This window comes from Struthio camelus, chromosome 4 (genome assembly GCF_040807025.1).
Source record: "Struthio camelus isolate bStrCam1 chromosome 4, bStrCam1.hap1, whole genome shotgun sequence".
NCBI classification, from domain to species: Eukaryota; Metazoa; Chordata; class Aves; order Struthioniformes; family Struthionidae; genus Struthio; species Struthio camelus.
Window position 1 is genome coordinate 43,627,561 of NC_090945.1, and position 26,036 is coordinate 43,653,596.

General features: G+C 36.3%; 1 protein-coding gene across 6 annotated transcripts in view; it reads left to right on the plus strand.

The window, feature by feature from the left end:
- Nucleotides 1–26,036, plus strand: part of TLL1 (tolloid like 1) — a 146,769-nt gene that overhangs the window by 50,216 nt on the left and 70,517 nt on the right. For 4 of the 6 annotated variants that reach the window (XM_068942426.1, XM_068942424.1, XM_068942427.1 and 1 more), the window contains exons 3-6: nucleotides 13,143–13,253; nucleotides 17,333–17,413; nucleotides 19,809–19,961; nucleotides 22,359–22,476. In XM_068942426.1, coding sequence (XP_068798527.1) covers nucleotides 13,143–13,253; nucleotides 17,333–17,413; nucleotides 19,809–19,961; nucleotides 22,359–22,476 — 463 coding nt within the window. Of the gene's footprint in view, nucleotides 1–5,201; nucleotides 5,411–13,142; nucleotides 13,254–17,332; nucleotides 17,414–19,808; nucleotides 19,962–22,358; nucleotides 22,477–26,036 lie in introns of those variants that run through there. The other 2 variants (XM_068942428.1, XM_068942430.1) reach the window with 2 other exon arrangements.

Below are 26,036 nucleotides of genomic sequence, written 5' to 3' on the forward strand. Positions count from 1 at the left end.
AAAAAATAATCAGCAGCTGTGCAGAGTCTCCTTGGGGAGGGAAAAAAAAGCCTTGAGTTACAAATGCTGAAAAAACATCAGTATTCAGGAACAAGCAAGCAAAACAGTTTTGAGGAATGAGATTCATCATTTCTTTTTTTAAACCATAATGTGAATTGGATGATAAAGAGTAAAACAACCATGCTTCAATTTTTTAACTATATGGACTATATTGTGCTCCAGTAACATAAAACATGGTAGAAGACATCTGTTGAGTATGTGGATGGGAGTATAGAATTACATTGGTCCAACACCCAGAACTCGTTGTATTAACCACAGGATCAGTGCCAAAAAAAGCAACATTAAGAGCTGTTTAGGCCCTTTCCTTGTCCCTTCTGCAGAGCCAGGGTCATACAATGATGTGCTAAAAACTGAGATGGAGTGACTTAAGTGAGGTTCATGACAAAAATTACTAAAACAGGAAGCTGCAGCTGATAATGGAAATTACTTCTGAGGGCTAAAGAAGGCTTTCTTTACACATAGTTTAATAATTCTGTATGTCTAAATTTAATACAGTGCAAATGGAGCAACATTTATTTCATGTGGTATGATGAGAGCCCTGATCCTGAATGCCAGATAATCCCTCAGATATGTACTTTCCTTTCCGTGCCATTTGGCTTTCTGTATAATTCGTTGGTTCCATTTAATGATTATTCAGGGATTTTCTGTTTTAGAGGTACTACTTTAGCCTACTTCTTGGAATTTCTGTCTGTGAGAAAATGAAATACATTTTGCATTTCCATGAGGCTAGGATAAGGTACAGAAGGAAAGGATTTCTACATAGATCAGTGCCTCTACACTATAACATTAATGTGACGTGTTTATTATATTCTAATGCCAAATTTTAAAGAATGTTACTATACAAAATATGTGGCTTCTTATTGTCATAGCATAGCAAAATTACAAAGGGAGTTCTCTCACTTCGAAATGAGTTTGTTATCCACTTGTGCTTCATAGTAAGGAGCTGGTACAGCTTACCAATAGTGGAAGGGCATGATGGCTGTGAACTTTCTTGGAGAGTGGTATTTCCAAAATAAGCTCTCTTAGCTAAACAGTAATTCCCAGTCTTTTTTGTACATTAGCCTTCTCCTGGCTCATCCTCCAGATCCCCAAACAGCTACTGCTGCTTCCTCCTCAGTGCTGGTGCTCTGTGTTCTTGCTCTGCTGGCTCTAGCACTCCTGATGCTGAGGCCAGACTCTCCAGTTCACGCAGACCTGGGCTGTCCAGAACCATTCCAGGGGCACTGCTCATATCTGACTAGCTTGAGCGTACCTCTGGAAGTTAGCAAAGGCCCAGGAAAACATGCTTGCAAAGGCTCAACTTCTGGGAGCTCCTTACTTAAAACATTGCGTTCTGGGGTAATTAATTCTTAATTTCATCTGACTTTGTGTTGTGAAGAATGCTATAAACTTGTTTGAGTCTGGTCCTCAGACCGGTAGATTTTATAGCTTAAATCTTGTTCTTAATAGCTTTTACCTCTTCACCGTATTTCCTCTTATTGCTTACTTTGCTTGACCCCTAGTTTTCCGGGAAAGCTACCATAAAATTGTTTCATTTTTCATAGCAGTCTTATTTTGTAAAGTTTTCTTTCTGAAATTGTTGTCTTATACTCTCCTGGGGCATGCAATCCCCAAAGAAAATGCTGTATATAAGTCTCATCCTTCACCTTCAGTTTATCAGAAACAATAATCTACTCTATCACCAAGAGGCTAGGGTGTTATACAGGACTTGTTATCAAAACAGTTTTGCCCACACCCTCTGTTAGCCTATTTAGCTGTATTTTGTGTATTACAGTATTTTTATGCTTCATCCTTGAAATGGATTTTGTTCTCCTCTGAAATTCTTACTGTTTGCTAATACCTCCGTTCCAGTGAAAGGGTTGGAACATAGCGCTGGAACTTCTGCTTGGCTTTCGTTATACTTGGGGAGCCATGACATACATTTCCTGAGCTGTAATGTGATTCTGTATTATATCACGCTTTCCTTCACCGGACAAAATTAGTAGTTTTCATGTGGAAATCAATCAAAGAGAACTCCCCAGGGTGCCTGATCACAGTTCATGCCATTTTTACCATATGATTAATCCTGGCACTGGAGAAACAACTGGATATGCTTTATTTTATAGAAAAGTTTCTGCCCTTCTTGCCCTTTCATGAGAAGATACTCCACGATAGAGCTTATTTGCCTTGCTGGTGCTTTCCTTTTGTTCCTATCTGCTTGGCTTCTTTGAGTAATAATCTGGCATATATTTGGTTAATTCTTGATCTGCCTGCCTTGCTTTTTCCCAAAGATAAAATGTTCATTGTTGCTGGCTAAAATGAAATACTCCATAGCTGATTGCCTTCTGCATGGTGACTGTCTTCCTAGTAGCCATATTCCTTCAGCTCCTTTTCTTCATTTCATAACTCTGTCTTCCATTGTTTCAGGTGTGATGGTCTGAACTCTGCTTCATTTAATCTGATTGCCTTGCTTCATTCTAGTTCTTTCGTTTGAACCCACAGGCCTTTTCTTAAAGATGGGGCAGCAAGCGTGCACTGGATTCAGACATAGTCCTTGATGGCCTTTGTTCAAGAACAGACGTTTCACCACTTCTGCTTGGTGTTGGTTTGTGTCCTTGGTACCTGTTCTGTATCATAGCTACAATTGCTTGGTGGAAGTTTGCGTGCTTGTGACAGGTAGGGTGCAGGTACTAAACTCTAAACTTCTTGGAAGTTTTTAGTTTGCAGCTGCCTGGCCTGTGAAGTGCCTTTGTCTTCACTGAGTCACAGGATTTTTTTTGCTTAATTCAGCTTTAGTAGGAACATTAAAGCCTTGCTGTTCTTCCCAGGTTCCACAAAGATATTTTGGATCAAAGATCCCAAGAGCTTAAAAGTGCAGGAAACAAAGTTTATTTCCAATGGCTGTTAGTTTGATAACTCTGTTGCAGCTGCTACTTCTCTTCAGACAATGCTGTTATCTTCTCTCTCTTCTTGGTTTAGGTTTCAAAATCATGTATTTCACAGAGGGCACCAATGTAGAAATTGAGTTGTGTTTAGAACAGGGAGCACTGCACACTTCCCTTGCCCCAGAATGCATACATGTGGGTGAATCTGTGGGTAAATTCCTAGTTTCTTTTTTTACCTTCTGATTAGAAGGAATGTAACATTTGAAAACTGCCTAGCAAAAGAAGAAAATCTTTTCTCCTTTAATAACCGTGTTGAACTGACCAAGTTCAGTTTATAGGACAAAGTAGCATACTGTACTGAAGTGATACACAGTTGTTTCATGATGATTAAAGTATTATTTTAATTAAAAAATAAGTAAATCTGAGCAAAAAGGTGGTTTTAATCGTTTGGGAAAAAAAATCATGAAAGGTATGGTACTTCAGTTATAATCTATAGTTTATTTTGTGAACTTTGCGAAGTTCTGAAGCTATTTGACCTGAATTTTAGGCTATATGAGGAGAAAAAAGCTATGATACACAAATTTCTGTACACAGTGGATAGAATTGATTAATAGGGGTGTAATGACAAAGAACAAAATAATTTGTTTAATCCCTTAGCTTGCGCCATGTGGTATTAGTTGACGTGGTGATTCAGTTGATTTGGTGGAGTTATTTCCGTTTTGTGTATTCCAGTACTCAAATGAAAAAGTCTGAGGCTTGCATCTTTGTGGGGGCCTTGTAGCAGCTGCTGTATCCGTCTCTCAGCCCTAGCAGCTGTTTCATGTAGGTGGCATACTCAAACTGAAAACTTTCTTTCCATGGTGTGTTTTTTCCCACCATTTGCCTTTCATTAATTTTCAGCTTATTTTTACAGTTCTTGTTTTTTCCATCCTTTATTCCAATCTATTCTTAATATCTATTCTTGATTTAAAAAATTTTAGTCTTGGACTTTCTTTTTAGTTTTATTATATGTTTCTTTACATTATATATTTTATAAAGATTTCACTTTAAAAATGATAATTTTGCCTCATGGAGCCTGTTCTTTCTACAAAAAGAAAGCTTATGCATATAATTAACTTATAGATCTTGGCCCTAAGGCTTTTCACAAGATAATGGAATTTCAAAGTAAAATGAAAATTAGTGTCATAGCATCACAGTGCTCTATAGGGCTAAGTGGGGTAATTGTGACTACTGTGACGTTATAGACTGTAAATCCTCCCTCCCCACCCTCACCACCCCAATGTTTTGTTTCTAGCCTGCTTAGGAAAGCCAGCTGTAGCAGGAAATGTCAACATTTGGAGGGGCACCAGGGACAGTAAAAAAATACATAGCACATCAGCCCTCTTTTCCTATGTCAGAATCCTGGTAAACTGCAGTCTGTTACTGCCAAATGAAAGATCGCAAATACTAGGACAGTGGCTTCTGCTAGAGGTGACACGTACCATTCCCAGGAAGAGGAGGAAGTATTTTCCTCGCTGTTACAGTTATCCTGGTAGTATAAGGAGTAGCAGACCCAGGAAATGATGATGTTTTTGCATTTGATTTCATCAGTGGAGGATTCATGCAGGTTAGCATTCATTATGGTAAGAGAAATTAGCTGCGATTCCCCCATATTTTCAGCAATCATTGAGCTTTTTGAGAGCTGTTGGTCAAGTCTTTTGGTGTTGCTCTTCTTTCTCAGTGATTGATGCTGCTCCTGTCATGTTTCTCTCTTTTTTTTTTTTAACTTTTGAATCTTTCTGTAGATTTAAAAACTAGAAATAGTAGAAATTTTTTTAAAGTTAATAAAAGAATGGGTAGATTATCTGTTTTGGAGTGTTTGTTTGTTTTGTCAGTATTTGTGGTGAGGCAGTGGAAGGTTCTTTCAGTAGCTTCTGTGCTAATACAGCGCGCAGACGCCTTTACTGTTTGTTCAGCAATGTTCTCTGCATTCAGTCTGGCGGTTAACACATTACATGAGGAACAGATTTTTACCAGTTGCAGAGTATGAGTGGTGGTGTTCTTTCACCAAAAAGAAAATAGTTGCTGGAAGTCAGGACCTTCAGGAAGCTTGTCAGGTTGAACAGTTTAACCAAGAGCAGAATCTCTGACAGAGGAGCGAAAGCGCCTGTCCTCAAAACACTGTTTATATATAAGTTTAGGAGTGGAGCTTGTCCTTCTACCTAACATTGAGGCTTCTGTCAAAATAGCCTTTTTGTTTTCTTGAATATCTTGTTTTGTTTTGTACTAATTTTAAAGGAATATGAAAGCTGTCCCTCAAAAAAGGAAACAGAAAAAATGGAACTGAAAATTTCACTACTTTCAAATGAAGAACAAAAGACATGCTGTAGTTAACTCATTAGGAATGGACATCTGTAAATCAACATCTGTGTTGGGTCATGGAGGAGTATCTCCAGCAAAATGTTATGTCCTTTCATAGAGATCGAACTCTATAAATGCCTGTTTTGGTAAGTGAAATTTTTACCCTGACTGATGGAGGATGTCACAAATATTCCTTTTTTCTTGTAAATCTTTGTATTGGAAATCTTTTTTGTTTTTCAAATCTCAGAACGCACCTCAGTGTTGTATGCCATTTAAAATAATCCAGTTACGCTATGATCTGATTCCTCTGAGCCTAGAAAGGATTTCTGAACGATGGTGGGCTCTATAGGACAGGAGGTTATACGTATAATATTTGTGTTGTCCTGTGTCTGGCTCTGCGGCTCAGATAACTCAGATTTTTTTTTTAATGTAGTATTATTATTATTTAGAAATCTCATATTTTGGGGAGACTTGCTCAGATTTTGAAGTGTTTTAAGCTGCTCTTTATATTAGTAGCTATATATTTGTAGGATGAAAAAAGTGGGAATAGGATTGCAAGACACAAACAACTAAGTTTTATAGACCCTACATAGTCTTGTTTCATAGATATTTATAAGAACTGCTCAAATGGATTTTACCATGAAAGACAGTCTTGAGAGGAAAATTATAGATTTGATGTTGAATACTGTAATTTTAAGAACTAAAATAGCTTTGACTCAACTTCAGGTTTTGGTATAACTTTCCTGATATTCTTCCCTTAATATTATTGCAGAAAAACTCATTTTACAGAAAGCTAAGCAATAAAGCCTGTATCAGTTGGTTTAAGATTTTAATGGTTATGTCTCCAAAGTGACAAAAAAAAAAAATTTATAATTTGAATGCACTTAAGAAATCTTGATCCAATGCTGACGTTGTTATGACTTCTCAGAATGTTCAATGGTTTTGTATGTTTTTTAATATGCAAACTCCTCTTCTTTCCTGAATTCCAGTGATATAAAATATTCCTGTGCTGATGACATATTTCCTTGGCAGCTTTTCCAATATGTTTAAAGTTAAATGTTTTGAAGCTTTGTGATAGGACTGTGAATATACCTAAAAGGGGCAATCCAAGTTCATGGAGAATCACTCCTAAACTTGCAAATACTGATAGCAAAATGTTCCAAGAAGGTGTTATCTCTCCTAAGCCACTGCAAGATCACTGTCCAGTTCCTCATTTCTGTTCACGATCTTGTTTTGTGGCAGACAAAAAGTTGACACAGGCTAATTATTATATTGAAAAAGTTTCTGTGTTCTTATTCAGTGCATGGAGCTCTCAACATTTATTCATTTATTTATTTGACATTATTTAATAGTTTCCAAAGACTGATTCATCCTGCAGTCATATTTCTTTTCAGGATAATAGGGGAGCTGTGGTTTTTATTAAATTCTATGCCTATGGTTTTTAGTATTCTTTCATTCTTTACCTCACTTCTGTTACTGTAGACTTGCTGTTTCTCTCATAATAGCAACATTTTTAGTGGTATGTAAGTGAACCACTAGCAATATCACCCTGTAATCCTGTAATTGGGAATACCGTTACGTTACATCACTTGTAAAATTTGTGGGCAGGCAAATAGGAATCTGGGGAGACAAACAGGTGATAAATAGAGGGACTGGAAAACTAATCCAGCTTCCTAGGGACAAGTATTTTGTTTTATAATGTATATATTACATGATAGTATATTTGAACTTTTGGATGCTGAATTCACCTGCATCATGGAACAAAATCAATGTAAAGATTGCTATCGTATGTCTTTTGCTGTAAGTGGGACTGTGGAGGCTGGTAATGAGAGGTGTTGTATCCCTTTTCAGGTGTGTGGACATCAGCTTCTTCAAATAAATGAAGAGCTTTCCCTAAACAGTCATGCACAGATGTGCAGATTTGAAAATGCTGCTTGCTGAAATTCATGAAGTTACTAATTTTGAGTTTAGAGGATTTTGATATATCTGTGAAAAGAGACTGCAATGGTCTTCCATTTAATGACTAGGTGATTTTCTTTGCTATCTTACTTTTTTAAAATTTTTTTTCAATAAAAAATCAAAGTGATTTTGGTCATTATGAACCACTTGGGAAAATTAACTTTAATTTCAGTTCCTACATTTCTTCTGAAAATTCTGAGCTCTGAATAGTAACACTGAAATGTATTATTAGTTACGGTTGACGGTAACACTCATGACAAACAGTAATGCAAGCAGTTCAGAACACGGCATGCCATCTTAAGCTTGTTTATTTTGCCCTCAATGATCGCATGCAAGATCTTTTTCAGTTTATTTGTCCAATCTTGCTCTCATTTTAATGATTTCTAAGAAGAGTTTATTGCACTTGAAGATCTGGAAAGATTGACCTGAAGTGAACAGAATGGAAACATAATCAAGTTAATTATGGTAGCATATGCTGTATTCCTTATACTGAGATGGAATTGATTTTACTTATTGAGTTCAAAATCTTCCTTTTGCTCTTCAGAGTTCCAGGGGACAGTTATGTAAGCCATGAAATGGATTGTATGGGATAAAATGACTCACCAAGGCAGACTATAATGCAAATAGCTGTGTTGGTACAGAGAAGAACTCAATGACTCAGCTATAGAAGAGGCTGCTAATTGGAGTCACTGCCCATAGAGGTTTAGACAAATACACACCCTGAACCTGGGCCAACATGCTTTTTGGCACCTCTTACTGTAGGAATTACTGGTCAGATTTTGAAAAGTGCTGGGTGCCTAACCTCACTCAAGAGCTCAGAGCTCTTCAGATTTAAATTTTGTCTTTCAGTTAACTCTAATATTTTTGTTGACAATTTTGTGGTAGCTTCTGTCAAGGGGATGAAGGATAAATTTCCTGTGCTTTCCCGCCCCAGTAGCATTCCAAAATTTGAGGTTGTGCTTTTAAAATGTCCTCTAAAACTTTCTTAATCCTATCGTTGGCATCTTTTCCTTATAATTAGGAGTAATCTCTCTGTCACAATTCTGCATATGTTCTCCGAACAAGGGAATACCTGTGGGATTAGTCACAGTTTATTGTCAGTTTGCCTAATTTGTTTCTAGTCTTAGAAAACTTTTCAGGTTATAGTCCCTTGTTTCATTGCCATAGTAGCTTTTCTAATTCTGTTTTCATAAGGTTCCCAGATGTGGGGGACATTGTACTTGAGATGAAGATTTTTCTAGCCTGTGCAACAATCAAAACAAAACATGTTATAAAAACGTTTGTTGGATCATAATGGTGTATTACAATGTCACTCTCTTAGAGCTGTCCTTGGTAGCTGGATAGTAAGTGTGCTATGCCAAGGTTTGAGTTAGTTTTCTGATGTTAAACTGCTAGTGTTTGCCCCTAAATCGTATCGATATTTACTGAGTTGCATTACATACTATGTTGCTGACATCAGTATTAATACTATCAGCAATATATTTTTAATATAAAATGTCTATGATTGATTAAATGAATTTTTAAAACAATTGTAGAACAAATTGTGAAAACTTTGTAGATAGTTTTTGCAATTGTAGTAAATATACTCATGCACATATTTTGCAGGATTTTATGCTAATTGACATATTTAATTCCAGAAAAAGGCATCCTACTGCATATCACAGCCCTGTGAATTTTAATACCTGATTTCTTTTTTGTACTCATGACTTGTGATCTTATAGAAGGTTATGAATAGTTTTTTTCCTAACTTTGTATGCTGATTGATGCTATATGTATGTGTGCATACATATACTTAAAACAGTTTTGATCTTTTTTTTTATTTTTAATTTCTTCATATGCTTAATAACATATTTTCCTCCTGTAGGCTAGTGAATATCTGATGTTGTGGCTGGTCTTGTTTGAAGAGGATAGATTAGCAAGGAGAACTTTGCAGATATCCTAGTGATTTATGATAGAATAGTCCCTGCTATAACAAGTAGAACATAGCTGTAGTTCCTTTCCTCGGTCTAAATTTCATAGATTGTGTCATTTTTCCTTAACAATCACACTAATAATGTGATAATATTAAGGTGCATTTCTCTGGATGGCAAATATTTTTTTAACATATGTGTTTTTCTATTTCTTTTTTCATGCTTGTGAGCCTGCTGTTTGTGTGTAGTGAGCTTAGCTGAGTCACAGCGCAATTTTGTGTTTTAATTATATAAGGCCTTTTTCAACCTGATGTTTAGCTGAGGGCTTTGAGTAGTATGAGAGTAGAACCGCACGTACTGCTAAAGAATGTTTTCTGTACTAGCAGCTCCACATAAATCCTTCTCTTCTGTTACAGAAAAATAGAAATGTTACTGGGTAATCTGTGTATGCCCATCTGTATGAAATTGATGTATGTTTGGTCACTGTCAGTTGAATGTCTGTATGTGCATAATGTGTGCAATAGCTATAAAAACATGTAAAAAACCCCATCAAAATGTTGCATGAAATCTAGTGTAACAGGACACGTCTCTACCATGTTTTGGACAAAAAGATCTATTTTCTTTTTGGTTAAGAAACTATTTGTAAGAAAAGATATTTGAAATACTTTCCACTTGTAGTTAATGGTGTCCCAGATGTAGTTTTCGACAAATCTTGCATTTTCTGAAAAAGTGAAAAAGCTGCCTGAAAAGCGTCAAGTTTTTCTGATCACTGAGCAGACAGGAAGAGTAAGAGAGAGTGTGAAGCAATGTGAGAGAAATCAAGGTACATTACAGTTTTGTTTGGATCATTTTGAAAGTTCTTCCCCCTTTTTGTTTCAATTTTTATTTTGTGGCATACTAAGTGAAGTGGTTATCAAATCCTTGTTCATTTTCTGAAACAAATTTATCAAAGAAATCTTTGTGAAGAATAAGGGAGGCTCATATTTAAAGAGGTCAGTTCTGTCAGAAATTGGTTAAAGGGAGCTAATACAATTCTTAATCCTTACCCGCTGTTAGCATAGCTTTTAACATCATGCCTTCCATACCCAAACAATCCTCTGCTTGCTTTTCCATAAGGTTAAGGTTGGCATGCTACAAGACAAAGTATACACAGTGACTTCTTCAGATACTTTCCAACCATAAAAATTCTAAGGCAGAAGATAGAAATACGTTCTTCTCTAGAAGTACTTTTGACGCCTACATAGATGTTCTAAAAAATAGGTGTTTTAATAATTAGGGGAGAGATCTTATTTTCTGGGTAAAGTTCAGGTGGGGTTCTGCTTCAGGTTTTGCTGGAAAGTAGAACTGCTGTTCAGTGCAGACTTTGTTGGAAAACAGAAGTGTGTTTTTTAAAAAGCAGTTATCAGAAAGTTGATCCCTTTCTATCTCAGTTGTTGACTGTTGGATTAGATTGCAAATAAATAGAATCTCATTAACTCTTATTTCTTTTGCTAGGTTTATATTTTCCTGGTTACGCTGAAATTAATTCAGAAAAGCACAGGTTTACTTCAGTAAAAGTAAAGTGGCAGTTACTGATTTGTTGCTAACTTCAAATGAGTAATTTCCCTCAAGGTTGCAGCTGTCGCTGTCTTGTACGTGAGCTGCCAAACAGAACTGCCGGGTGTCACAAAACACTGGCCTGGAGAAAGCTCCAAACTTTCCATCTCACTTTTAAAGAATTTCGTATCTTTCTTAAGTGTTAACTTGTATTTGGTTGATACGTTAGGGAACCTAGTTCCCGCTGGGAACACAGATTACTCATTTAGCTTTACATCATACTTGCATCAGCACTCACTGTTATATTACCATGGTTATATTATAATTAAACTTAACCTTGTAGTAAGTTACTAACTAAAACAATTCTAGCTAGCAGTCCAGATGTTTAACAAGAATAACATAGCTTTGTTTTCCTTTCTAACTGAACAAATAAGGTTGCTGTAGCTTGCCTGAACAATAAGGTACTTTTCTTTTATGTATATATCTGTGCACCCCATCAATGCATTTATGTCAGAAAAATGTGTAGTGCTTGAGTCTTCTCTATTTATATTTTTGTGGCTAAAGTGACAGTTAAAACAGTAAAGCACCAAAGACAGCTCATCAGGCCTTGGTAGGATATATTTTCCATCAAGTCTTTTTCTACATTATAATCTTTCTCTAAAGCTCAATTTGCCTTGAGTTTTTATTTTGTACTTATATCCACGTCAGTATTACATGCTGAAAACCAAGTGATTTTTCCTAATGCTTTTTCAGTTGTATGTTATTTTTGGAACTTGTTCCGTTGGTTCAGAACTTTCATTTTGTTAATTCTCAGTATTTCCAGGAAACAAAAATGGGCTTGCTATTACGTTGTAGTACTTGGTGTCACATCTGACGTAGACAAGTGGTGTGACTTCAGTTGAGGCACATCGTCTCTTTGTAGACTGAAACGTTAATAGTTGTTTCATCTTACCATTTTTCTGTCCTGTGTATTAAAGTTTGTAATCTTTCATTGTGTTTATACCGTGGGCCCTACCACGAATGGGATGCAATAAGAATCTCTAAAAGATAGCATAGTAGTTGTAATAATATTATCAGACGGGAACTACTGACTTCCTCCCCTCACTGGTCAGGAAACTACTGCAAATATTATGGCATGAATGGTATCTGTGATACTATATAACGAACAAACAAAATGGCAGAAAAAGAAGACTAGTTCAAACTATTTAGGATCAACCTGAATGGACCAGAGGGAATGATCTGTTAACAGCTAAAATCAGGGCAATATTTTAGCTTTATGGAAGCAAAGAAAGTAAATTGCTGTGGAACTATGAACAGCCAAGCAGAAGTGGTGATGTCTTCCTGGAGGGGGCGGAGAGCTGAGAGCTGGAGTTGGCGCAGAGATTGAATCCAGGGACTGTGTGACTCTGAGGGGACAGATAATGGGGCTGTTGACAGAAATAGTGACAGGAGGGAGAAGGAAGAATTTAGATAAGAATAGTGACCAGTCACTGCAGCTCATGTTAATTGGTAATGCTCTGTTGACTTCATTCACACCGCTTTGAGCATGCGGCCTGCTGAGTTCACCTTTAGCAATAAGTTTGAGTTGGCAGGCAGATTGCAGGGTAAAATATCAACAAAAATAGGCTGAGATGGAAGGCTGGAGTTGTAGACCCCTAACTTTTGCAAATGGACCTATATCTTAACTCACAGATTTGTGATGGTAGGTTAGGGAAGATGAGTTAAAATACGCAAAAGTCAAATGGAAAAGAAGTAACTACAAAAAGAACCTAAAAAAGTCTGAAAGAACAGGAAAAGAGAGAAGAAGCAAGCCAGCAAAAAGACTAAAGAATGAATTAAAAAAAGAAAAAGAGAGGAAAGAGTGAGCAGAGCTTTAAAAAACTTTAAAAAAGTATTTGAAAGAATCCTAATAGTATGATTAACTTAACAATAGCGCAAGAGAACAATGACAAAAGCCCCTCCCCCCCCCCGACAAACAGGAAACAAACAGATAAATTATCTGAGGGAATATATTGTAATATGGAAATTGATTGGAACATATTAAAAATGACATGAAATTTTTCTCTTTTTCAGGAGAAAATGTTAGGAAACTTGCAATATTGTAATTGCTGTGTGCTGTACATTTTTTGACTTCATAGTTCAAACGCTAACATGTTTGAGTATGTTTTATTCTTCTCTCTTGTATTTATATGCAGGAAAGATAATAGATATGCTGAAGAATTGTTAGTATATTGCCATTACATTTATATGATTACAGTTATGCAATGCATAAAGAAATTTAAAAGCCTGACGAATGATTTATCTTTTCCAAGGTTGTTATCTCTTTTTGTCTAGAAATACAGATCAGTAAGCAAATCTATGTGATATGTGTTACATATTTTCCCATGGGTTGTAGCATCGCATTATAGTCTTCAGATTGGTTTTAATGTTTAAGTAAATCCTTTAATTAAATTGAGCTCTTTTTTATTTAAAGCTGTCTTTTGGGGAGATATTGCCTTAGATGATGAAGACTTAAAAATCTTTCAAATTGACAGGACGATTGACCTTACGCAGCACTCCAACGAAAGACTTGGCCATAACACAGGTATGATATTTCAAGTTTGATTTTAACTTACTTTTCTCTTATTTATGTCTACATAGAAGGCAATCTACTTTAAATGTAGAAAGTTAGTATAACTTCACAGGTAATACTAGTTTACACTTTAAAAATTATTCAGCAGTGACTATACATTTATTTTAGTGAAGCAATGAGAAAAGCTAAAATTGTAATTTTATTCCTGTGTTTCTGATTTAAAAAAAAAAAAAAAATCACGTGGAACTTAAGAACGGAAGCCGGTAGGAACTCTAAGTCCTCTCTGCAAGTGGCTGTGGTGTGAAGGAAGCTGGACAAAGCTTTACTTTTGTCTCTAAAGTTCCAGAAAGCACAGCCAAATTGGTCTGTGAAGGACACGTGGAATCCTGGATGTGAGATTGTGATTCTTGAATTACAGCTCCTTCTTTTGCTGTTCACTCAGTTCCGTCCAGATCTGCACACCAGTGTAGAAGCAACACAACAGTGCGTTATCCTTGCTAGAGTTCACCTTGTTAGATACTAACAAGTATCTGATTATTGGACGGATTCTAGTACGTATCGTTTGCTATCATTAACACACAGTGCATTAGTATCAGAAGCTGCAGTCCTAGTAACAGGTAGACATTTGGATAGATAGATAAAGACACATTACTCACACATGTATATAGATAGATATGCATGTATGTGTGTGTGTAAATATATGTCTAAAAAAGTATATTCCTTTAGGCTCTGATTTGTAAACTCAAGAATGAGAATCAATAAGCTTTTAGGATATGGTACCAAGAAGACAAGTTACTTCGGATGTGAAAGAGTGCTGTTAGGAAAACATGTAGATGAATAATTTAAATTTATTTTCCGTTAAGCATGTTGTATTTGTTGCTCAGCTTAGCTAGTATTAACTGGATGGTTCCTGCTATGTGGAAAAAAAGGATCATTTTGAGGAATGGTCAGAAAGGAACGTTCTAGACAAAAGTAGCAGTTTTCAGTTTGATCTTTCAGTATTATTATATTTAAAATATTTTTACTCTTCCTTGCAATTAAAAGTTGTGATTAGACTATTTGTATAATCACTTGCGATTTTCTTTTATCTCCTTCCAAAGCCACCCATTTTTTCAAGGCTGAAGCATCTTTGATCTTTTTTAGATCAATACTAGATTTTAAAATCTTAACAGAATCAGTGGTTTTCTCCCTTTCCCCCAAACAAGTAGTTTTAATTGGATCTGAAGTATTTCAGGCCCTAGTTTAGCTGACAAAATGTAGAGAGCAAGGTCAGTCATTTCCCCTTAAAGTGGATGCAGTCGAGTGATTTCTTTGACCTCCTGACTTTTCTTTTTGCTTTTCTATTTTTTCTTTTGAAATGACAAAGATGTTTTGTGTCAGATGCCACAGAAAGGCAGTATATGTTTCTAAGCTGCTTTTTAAAATAATATTTTATATTCAGTTATTTAATTTTCTCTGTACCTTTCTTGATTTGTGCATTATCTTTGCTTACGGAGAGTATCCTATTGAGGGACAGACTGATGTATTTGGATGGTATCTGTCTACCTTTATTGAAGAAGTAAGAGAAATCAGTGGGACTGGTCAGAAGAACTGGATTCTATGAAACAAATTCTACTGAAGTGAATGGTTTTGTTCTGGTCCTCACTGAACATTTCAACATTCTTGTTTTTTCTAAAATAGACTTAGAAACAAATTCAGACTTTTTACACTTTAAATACATAATTATTTTCCTATGCTTACAATATTTTGATGTATAAACTAGGACTCTGGCTCATTTTTGCAAACTGCACATTCTAGTGTGCTTTGAATTACAGCCTTTTTTTGCCTCAAGTTGTCAAAAGATGATGTCACCAGCAGCTAATTGATATTGGGTAGCAACTGGAATAATAAGTTTAAATGGTTATTAAATAGAAAACTTTTACTTAAATAGTAAAGTAGTTTACCTTACATACACAGTGACAATTAATTATATGCTTGATTTTTGAAGCACTTTGCATGCCTGCTTTTTAGGCTTATGTTAACCTTCTCAGAAGAGTGCCTTTAGGTGGAATAGTTAGCTGCTTGGGAGTGGGGTGAACTATCAAGACAGAGTTGCAGAGTTGACTCTTTCACTGCAGCTGCTAATGAAAAATCCTGAGTTCACAGGCTCTGATTCACGTTGCAAGACTACTCATTTCAGTGAGGATAATCTAAAAGGATTTGCAGGAGCAGATATTTGCACTGTGAGGTTCTCAGAGCACAGGCCTATCATTTTATTTGTCTGTTTATGTAAGCCATACACATAAATACTGTAAATAGAAACAACAAAACTAATGAAACTGATTTGCATATACCAGTACAAACTGCCGAAATTATTATTTTTCTCCTGGCCAAAGTATGGAGAGAGGCAGCAAATCTGCTTTCTTAAAACTTTTTTAAATTGTGGCTTGGCAAGGCTGTAAATTATTCATATAAAATAAGTCAGATTAGTTACGTGACATACTTTTTCTTTTTTCATTTTTTCCTAAATAGAATACATAGGCTGTGCTAACACAGCACTGATAGCTTAATAACTTTTTCTAGAAATAATAAGGGTGTAATAATTTCTTAGATTGGTTAAATAATGGATTCTTCAGTTTTTCTGTTCTCTGTTGCAGTTACTGTTTTTTAAGGAGGCTTACTTTTTCTCATTTTTGTTTGAATTCTTTTTCTGTTTGTCGTCTTTACAAGATAAATGTCAACATGAGATATAATTATGTTAATAATCAATGTAAGCAACAGAATGCTTATGTACTCTGTAGTATATATTATAGCTAACCAAATAACTTCCTGTGAAGGAATGTGTTGAAGAATTACCTCATCTATCTAAAATGTTTAAAAAAATTTGGAATATTTTTCTCAAGGGAGCCAGCAACTATGTGACAGTGTAATCCAAATAATTAGGCATGTTGTTATTCACTGAGCCACCACACAAACTCACTTGCCTTATATGGAATTGTTTCATCTGTGATATAATTTTAGGTTGCCATTTAGTAAATATATTCTTTATATATATATTGAAAGTTCTTACAGGAAATTGGGAGAAGGTCTTTGTGGTTTGGACGTTTCAAGGATTCTTTTATTCCTATCCTTTTACTTTAGCTACAGTAACAGTAGTTTGAAAATTCTGAAGTCCCATAGCAGATATTTTATCTTAAAATATAACATACTGTAACAAACATCTAAAAACCGTGAAAATTCCTAAAAAAAAATTCTGATAATTCATGAATTGTGCAGCATTATCAGTGCTCCTTTGTCAGGCTTGCTCATGTTTTCAGAGGTGCTTGCAGTCACAAAAGGATTAAAATTTTAACAAGAGTATGTGGCAGATGCATCAAATGTACACACTAGTTGTAGCAATGTGATACATTTCTGTAAATGGCATGGAATATGTTAATAACAGTTGTTTATTAGCTTAATTTTTCTTGCTTGTTGATTGTTGGAACAGCACAGACATACATGCCTTAGGGGTTTTATTGCAAGATCTGCTTGTATATGATGTTCTGAAGGCTTTAAAGTACACTGAACATCTATTTGCATGCTGACAAAGAAACTCATACCTTGTGGGGTAAAATTAGCCCTATTATGTTTTTATCATTTTTTTGTTGTTTTTTGTTTAAACTTTTGGGTGTTTACTTTCCCTCCTTCCTTTCCCTTGAAATGGGAAGATCATGGTATGCATTCAGGAAATTTCTGTGAGAGTAGGGCTTCTAGCTGTCAGTCAATACAGCTCTGAAGGATGTCAAGGTCACCAGGAAGAAAAAAGCTTCAAATAATAATTAGATGATGTAATTGTCATGACTTGTCTCAATAACAAAGACATTTTGGCTTGCATTCTGGAATGCTTATTAGAAAATTTTTCAGCTAAAAATATGTTTTTGTTTCATTGTCAAGAATACGTGAAGAATTTGTATGTGAGTCATTGAAGAATGTTAAACTTCCTTAAAGACATACTGCAGTTTTTAGAGAGTATTTTCTAATTTATCCCGGCGATATAGTTGCTCTAGGTATTCTGTATTTTTAACTTTGTAAAATCCATTTGTTCTTTCTTTTTTTCTTTTGTTTTTTTTAAGGTGGCTTTGGAGACCACAGGATATCAAAAAAACGAGGTGCCCTCTATCAACTTATAGACAGGATACGAAGATTTGGCTCTGGTATTTTCACTGTTTAAATTAGCAGGCTGCTTGACGTGATGTGTCGTTAACATTAGTGATGATGATGCTTTAACACTTTCTGTATTGCTGTTGCTATAAACGAACTATTAAAGTAAGCATCATGAAGATATTTGCCCTTTGTGGTATCTTCTAAGAGCTCTACTTACTGCATCAAATCTGGAAGCTTAAAATACACGATTTTAAATCTCTTATTAAAATTTTTTTAGCTTTTTAATATGGTAGTGTTCACAGTTACTAGTTCACCTGGTATCAATACAATGTATTTTCAGTATGGCTAGGGTATGCTGCATATAGCCAGTGGCCTGACTGGTACATACATACATGGTATGATTTTTTTTGGGTTCAGTTGGGGCATTGTGGTGAGTCACACTGCATTTGAAGCATTCGTGGTGTGTTACGCTGAACAAACACAGTATGTTAGCTGACTTCATTGGGCTACGTTAGTGCAATTCCCATTAATACTGATCGAGGTCATTGACTGTATTTGATGCAAGAAGACATCACTTTAATTTCATGAATCCTCCAACTTCAGAAAGGAAAATTTGTAAAACTATTTCAGTCACACCACATTATGCCTAAGTGCATCACTGTATCTCTTGTAAGATTAACCAGAGCACAGTTAACTGCCTTTGCAGATACACCCTGATATGTAATCTTCATTTTTGGTGCAAGGATTACAATTTTGTCATTACATAAATGTCTGCCTAACTTTATATGCAATTTGGCATAAATTTCTCACTCCTCTTAGCTTAAAACAAGCTTAAGCTGATAAGAAGAAGTTGAAGTGGTAAAACTTCCATATTATAATGGTCAATGGTTCAGTAATGACTGCATACTAAGTGTAACAATAGTTTTTATTCTGTTAAAGTTTCTACCTGTGTTGTCGAGTGTTGTGTAATTCTCATTTACGTACTTTTTTCATGCCAGGGTAAGTTATCTGCTTTAGCTGAGTGTTCGTGTTTTGGCCAATCTATATTTTTTTTTAAACCTTGCAATTTTCTGTACCTTTCCTGATGTCGCTTAAGTTGTGCATTAAGTTAATTGGTACAAAAGTACAAAACTAGGCTTTTGCTCCCATGCATCAAAAACTTTCTCCCTGTCTTTTTTTGTAGCTTCTTCCGTTTCTTCTTTCTGCTTCTCTCCCAGCCATGAACCTGGGCCAAGATACTATGCCGTGATCCCTCCCTGGAATCCTCCCTGCTCCTTATAGCCTAGCCTGACATGCCCATTAACACTTAAGTTGAATTATCATTGCTAGATGATATCAGTGGGGATCCTCAAAGGGGGAAGGTACTATTCAAGGAGGAATAAGAATTCAGCCCTTCTGAGTAAGGCTTATTGACTGCCTTTGCAAGTGATCCATTTTAATCAGCTGCCACGATTGTTCATACTAACATAGCAATTGTTTCAGAAGACAGCTAACTGCTGTCGTGCTGTGGTATGCAAGTCCTTGCCCAGCTATCCTTATCCTCTTCTGTTTGTCACAGTAAGTTTCAGCTGACTGTGGAGAGATTTACCTGTAATGGGAAGAATGGTGGGTAATATTTCTCAAAATAGTACTTTTTTAGGTCTTGTAAGGAAATTCAAGCTGTGTATAATAGGGTTCCAAAAGCTCGTTTCAGAAGAACGTATCATCTGTGTCCCGAAGTAGTGTGGAGTTACTATCAAACTGAAAGTCATATTTCTGTCCAAAAATGCTCTATCTACTCTTAATAGCTACAGATGAAGGAGATCAGCAGGAGAAATTACTTTTCTGACTTATCCATATTTATGCAACTGATTTTTCTTTTTTTTCCTGATAATTCAACTTACAAGACTAGCATAGTTTCAGGACCTCTGTTGTCCATTGCTGTGAGGATGGTTATGTACTTGTTTTTTTCCAGATCTTGCAAAAAGAATGAAATGGACAGTGAACACCTTGACTGTGTTAGTCTGGATCTGTCCAAAATCCTTTTCTTCTTTGCTGGAAAATCGTCCTAATTTGTTTTAAAAAAAAAACAAAAACAAAACAAAACCAACCAACTGAACAAACACACAAAAAATCCCAAAACAAAAACGTGAAATGTCATCTATAGTATGTATGTGGAAATTTAAAGTTTTTTTTTTTATTAAATGAAAAAAATTAGAGGCAGTCAGGCAGATAATGTTTCTTTAAGGTAATAAGTTTATGTAGAAGTGGTCACTGACTGTGCATTTGAAAAAGGAAGATTTAGACTCCATTTCAAGGAGTTCTAAGAAAACCAAGTAGTGGTATGGTTTGCATAATAGCAATGTTCTATTTTTAAAGGATATAAAGAAATAATATGACTTTGACCTGATGCAAAGTTTTTTTGTGTGTGTGTGATCTCAATCAGTGTTTTAAATATCATTACAGGCTTTGAGCAAAATAACACATCTAAAGGAAGAACAACTGTAAAATTCTCAGGGAAAAATGAGAAAAATCGATTTCCCAGAGCTGCTACATCACGAACAGAAAGAATATGGCCAGGTGGTGTCATTCCATACGTAATAGGTGGAAATTTTACTGGTAAGCTTTGTGCTTTGGAAAGGGAGAAGAATTTTTTTTTTTTTTTTGAGCAGAATCTGTGGAAGTCAATAGAAAGATTTCTTTTGGATCGGGCCCGAAGCACATCTGTTCTGAAAATATTAGTCATACTTTAGAAAAGTGTTCCCAGAGGCAAGCTCTAATAATAAAAGTATATAACTATGTTTTAGACAGGGTAGGCTGTTTTTCGTTGTCTGATATTTATTGTTGCATGTTTATTTTCAAGAACACAAGTAACAATGTCATGAAATCTGTTTTTAAAAATAGGGTATTTAGTACAAGACTATAACTGGTTTAGTGTGACATATATTCTGCTAAACTGATTTCAGTCAACCAACTGACCCACATGTGTTTGTAATTCCTCAGTTTTGTTTTCAGATGGGTACAAACAAGTTTTATATATAGTATGAGGAAAGACTGACTTCAAAATATATGTAATTTTTACCTGAAAATGAGAAAAAGTATAAAACATTTGTTATCTCTGAGAAGTGTAAATAGATCAACGTGGATGCAATTTAAAACAAAAAGAGAGTGGGGAAAAAGAAGCAAAGACAGATGGGGGAAAATAGGCAATAAAATCTTAGTTATTGTGCACTAGAATAATACAGGAAACCAAAAGAAGTGGTCAAATACGCATTCATACATTATATGCATCTGTGAACAGATACAGAGAAACCAGAGTCATTGCTCCCAAGCTTACAGTTACTTGCAAAGTTCTAGTTTCAGTATTTACATAGTACTACTCCAAATGTGACCTTTACTTTAGGATTACCGTCTTTTGAAATAATGGTAGTAAACTAAATTACAGTAAGTCACGTTAAACGTTTTCCCTTTTTCATAATGAAAGATAAATTCTAAAGCTTGACAAATATTGCTAAAAGACATGGGCAAGATGAGATGAAATAACCTTTAATTCTCAGGATCCTGACATGATTCTAAGTCACTACGTTTTATGAATTTTGAGTTTTTGTTGTGTGTGGTTTTTTTTATTATTTTAAATAAGTTTAAAAGAATAATTCTGTAACTGACACTAGTTTTGAGTCTTGTTGGCAGCCTTTCAGAAAACCTGAGAGTCTAGTGGTATGGACAGTGATTTGCCTGTTCACCTCATACGGCAGGTTCCCTCTGATCAGGGCCTGGATGTGGTGGTTTGGAAGGGCACCGGGTGCTGCTGCAAGGGAGCCTAAGGGTGGAGTTCTCAAAAATGTTGTGCATATGGCTGACTTGTCTCCCTGTGGTAATACTTTTACTGTTTCCAGTGGGAGAAAGCTGAAGCTGGTACTGAGAACTTTTCAAAATCTCTCTCTAGTCTCCAGGACTTCCAGTAGCTGTTCAGAGTGTCAGTAAACTACCTGTCCCCTGCTGAAAGGTGTACAGCGTGCGAAGGAGCGCACAGCAGATGTACCGCTGCTAGCAAGTTCATGAAAAGTAGTACAGCTCTTTGTGGATTTCCAGCCCAGAAGCAATATAGCTATATTCTCAGGTGCTGCCTCCAAGTTAATATTGCCTTGTCTGCCTTGTCTTTTGGCAGACAATAAAATTACATTGCTGTAGTTCTGGAAGTACCTAATGAGCAGCCAGCATGCCTAACTAGCTTTGAGTCTTGGGGTGAGAGCTGGCCTGGCTGTTTCTGCATCTAGAATATAGTTTCGTTTGTTTCTGAATATGCGTTTCCCGTTTTTAAAACAAATATTTAGGTACAGTTAGCGTTCCAGCAAATTAAGAATTTCCCCATCTTGGTAGATGATTTGATTTCTGAACAGTTTTGACCTCAAGAAGTGGAGATTGGTCCTTATTCAAGATAGCATTATTAAATTCAGATGCCTGAGCAGGTATGCCTGTTCTACGTGCCTTAGCTTAAACTGGTTTCCAGATTTGAAGGTTAGAAGATTTTTTTTTTTCCCCCCTCAGGCTAGATAGGTAGGAACCAAGGATTCTTCATTTGCTTTTTTTTTTTTTTTTTTTTTTTTTCCCTCTATAAAGCATAGTCCACTTCATAACTTCACCTGAGAAAACTGCTTAACAACTTTTATGCTAACGTGGGGACTTAGGCAACGCTTTTGATTTCTTCTGCCTCCTCTGGTGTAACATAGCTGTGTCCTTTATTGCCGGTTTAATGCTTGCTAGAGAGCGTCAGGCAGTATTGGTCCTTTGCAGGGGAAGATGCTCTAGCGAGTTGATGATCTGAATATCCCTTTATATGGGATATAAAAAGGATAAAAGTATGCTTGGTGATATATAGTACTGCAGGGGGATAGGACTTACCATCTAGTGACTCCTTCCAGACCCATATTCCCAATATTAAAATCTGATCTCAAAGAGCAAGATACAGTTGCAAAAAAAAAAAATCTTTTGTTTCATGTCATGCAATTCTTTCAGGCAGCCAACGCGCAATGTTCAAACAGGCTATGCGGCACTGGGAAAAGTACACATGCGTTACATTTATTGAACGAAGTGATGAAGAAAGTTATATTGTATTTACATACAGACCCTGTGGGTAAGTATGTATGTTAACAGATACTTGCACTGTTGGGCCATGTTTCTCCACTTGGCAGGCATAGAAGAAAGTGAATAGATAGTTACTATATTTAAATCGTATCTGTTTTCAACTTGACTTTAAGTTATTAGCATTCTTGGCCTTGTAGGAAATATGCGATATGTACAGAAGGTTTTTGGAGTTCTGTCTCTTTTGTATGTTGCTAGATAAAATTGACTTGCAATATGCACACATATATATGTGTATGTATGTAAATATATGGATTCTTCATATTTGGCTTTCTGTCATGCTTTTAGTATTTACAGGTCTTGATTTAAAAGTATTTCAGGCTTATAGTCTTATTATTCTTAGATTTCTCCATGTCACACATTCGCTGTTGAGTTACACATAGACATTTATCCCATATTCCTTTTCCAACTTAATTGTTCTGAATTTTAACTCTTATTTTATATTGACCGTCCTTGCCCAGATTTGTTTAATCAGCAAATTCTTGACCTTTTTGCACATTCCTTTTTCCAGGTCACTGATGTGTAAAAGTGGACAAAACAGGTTTTCTCATTCATTAGTGCAGTTTTCCGTCAATCACTGCATTCCATCCTCAGATATTTCTGCTCACAAATGCCCCAGTCAGCTATGCTAGTTATTTATTCCAGCAAGAATTCTTAATTTTATACAGTAGTCAGTGAAATTGCTGTGTGCACCGTGTTCATTTTCCATTACCTGTGGAAATACTTTGCTTGTGATAGTCACCTTCTGTTGGTAATGTAGACTACAGGGAGCAGTTTTTTCTTGCTGACTTTCTGATCAGTGAGCACTTTGCGTGCCTGCTTTTTAATTTTTATGGGATGGGATTGTGCAAAGAAGCATTGTAACTTCCTTGCATTGAAGATATAAAGCTGAATGTTCTTTATTATAGCCCGTAGGATTACATATAGGCCTATCATTAAAAAACCTGTAGCATTCTTTTCAAGGCACAGGACAACGTAATAAAACCCATTTCTAGAATATTTTGAGACAGATGTCACCTTTACCTTAGAAGACTGTGAGCCACAGATCCTTGGAATTTGGCAGCATGTTCTGGGGAGGCTCAGGTGGATGTCCCTGCCGCGCTCCTATGCTCCCACAGGCGTCTGCTGAAGACCCCTGTTAGAAACAGAGCGCCAAATTAATGGGCTACTGTTTAGGCCCACCATGGCCACAGTTAACTATACAACCCAGAAGATAAGTTTCAGGGACATTAACAAATAATTGGAAGAGAAATAAGAAACAGAGCATAATAATGATGGTTCTTTGCACTTGTAGATGTGGGAAGCAGTGCACGTTTAAGCAGAAGACTGGAAAGTTATAGTTTTATGTGCTTTTGAAAAAGAAATGTGGGGATATCTACAGAGACCTTAGTTTCGTGAAAGGTGAATTCTACAGCTTCAAAGCTCCCAGAACCAAGCTGCAGAAAAACTTTCCAGCCAACGTGGTATTCCTAAGGCTGATTGATGCTTTGTGAGATCAAATCACCCTAGAATGAAGGATGGATTAGTTCCAGTTCTAACCAGAAGGTTTAAATACACTCAGAATCTACCTCCAGAGTCGTCATTATCCTTTTACTGTTAATGTTGTTGTTTTATGGGTGGCTAATTTACAAATTACAAATAATTTGGAAAGAATGTAACAGGCTTAAGATTAAGAACAAGGAAGAGCGTGACAGTGAACAGTCTGCCAGGGATTACACAGCCAGTGTGTAATCAACTGCTGCTAAGTAGAAGCAGCAGTTGAATGATTTTTGGGGGAGTTCTGTATTCATGAGCCATTTTAGCAAGTGCCAGATAAATAATATCTTCTCTGAGTGAATGAGGACTACTATGCACTAACCACTTACTTACAATGCTGATGCAGGATTTTCCATGGAAAGAGCACAGACAAAAGTGACACCAAACCATCTGCAAACACTTTCTAACACATGGCCAGTCACAGTGAAATTAATCTCAGTTCTTTCCCATAGCACCCTGCTGTGTTGGTTTGTTAGCACATTGTTTGCAATACCATGGCAGCTAACATTCACAGATGAGAGAGATTCTATTGTACTTAGCACTGTGCGAATTAAAAACAAAAAGATAAACCTTACCCTAAAGAGCACCCAGTCAGAACATAACATGTTTGAAGAAACAGAAAGTGGATACAGCCATGCGTATGGAAATTCAGGTGGCAATATCTGCAGATGTCTCAGATGACAGCATTAACACACTAGCATGCAAAGTGTTATTGAGCCTTTGTAAACATTAAGGATATCTGGAAGGAGCATAATGCATTACTTCTTGTAGCAGTTCATGGGAAGCTCATCTCAGAAAGGCAGTGGTGAAAAAGGCATATTTGAAATACAGCAGCTGGTTATCAGAGATATAGACATATAAGTCCAGTAATGTAGAGAGTTTACATGTCAGCAATGAATGAGATAAGTTTTGATTATCATACACCCATAGGACTGCAAGGGCTCTCAGAAGGATATCTTATCCCTAAGACAGAAACAGCTATACCTATGTAATTGCTGTTATATACTTGTCTAATTTGATTCTAAAAATCTGCAAAAATGGATACTTCACAGTTTGCTAGGAAATATGTTGTTTCAATATCTGTAATGTAAGAGAAGTGGGGAGTTTGGGGAATTATTTTTGATAACTAAAATGGGTATTTCTTGCTGCAATTGAAGCACATTAACTTCTTGTCCTGCTCAGCATGGGCATGGAAAATAAATTACTCTCTCTCTTTTCTAAAGGAGTCCAATATATACTTTGAGACTGTTACTGTGTTATTACACCCTCGGGTTTGTCATCTTTTAGGCTAGACAACCCCTAATTCATTTAATCTTTCCTGGAAGTTGTGTGTTCTAGGCTGTTAATCACTGTTGTTATTCTCTCTGAGATTCCCAACTATTCCACATCTTTCTTGAAACTGAGAACCCAAAACTAGAATGTATTTGTCCACATGAATCATTACTTGTGCTGAGCCAGTGCTGGAGCTAGCTCATGTATCCTTATGTGCATAAACACGATGTCTCTCTGTGTCTCAACAGCCTGCTATTTCCAGCTCATGTTGGTCAGTTTGTGATTCATAATAAGCTCCAAAATTCTTTCTGCAGTACTGATTACCCGGTCAGTAGTTCCCCTGTCCTGCTTGTGCGATATTTTGCACATCTGAGGACACTGGACAATGCCATATCTCCCTTGTCAGAGATCATCTCCAATCTGTTAAGATTGCTTTCAGTGCTAAGCCTGCCTTTGTGGTATTTAGCAGTCCGTTCTAGGCCTGCAAATTTAATGAGCATATTCTCTATCATCCAGATTCCTAAGGAAAGCATAGGACCTAGGACAAACTCCTGCAGAACCCTACTTGTTATCTGCTTTTATTTTAACAGTGATCTTCACTTTGAGTGTAATACTCCAACCAGCTTTATACCCGACTTTGTGTCAGGGTTCTCTAGCTTCCTTACGGAGAGTTCAAGTGAAAGAATGCCAAAGGCTTTGCATCTACAGCTGGATCCCTCCTTCCCATCAAAATAATTTCATCGG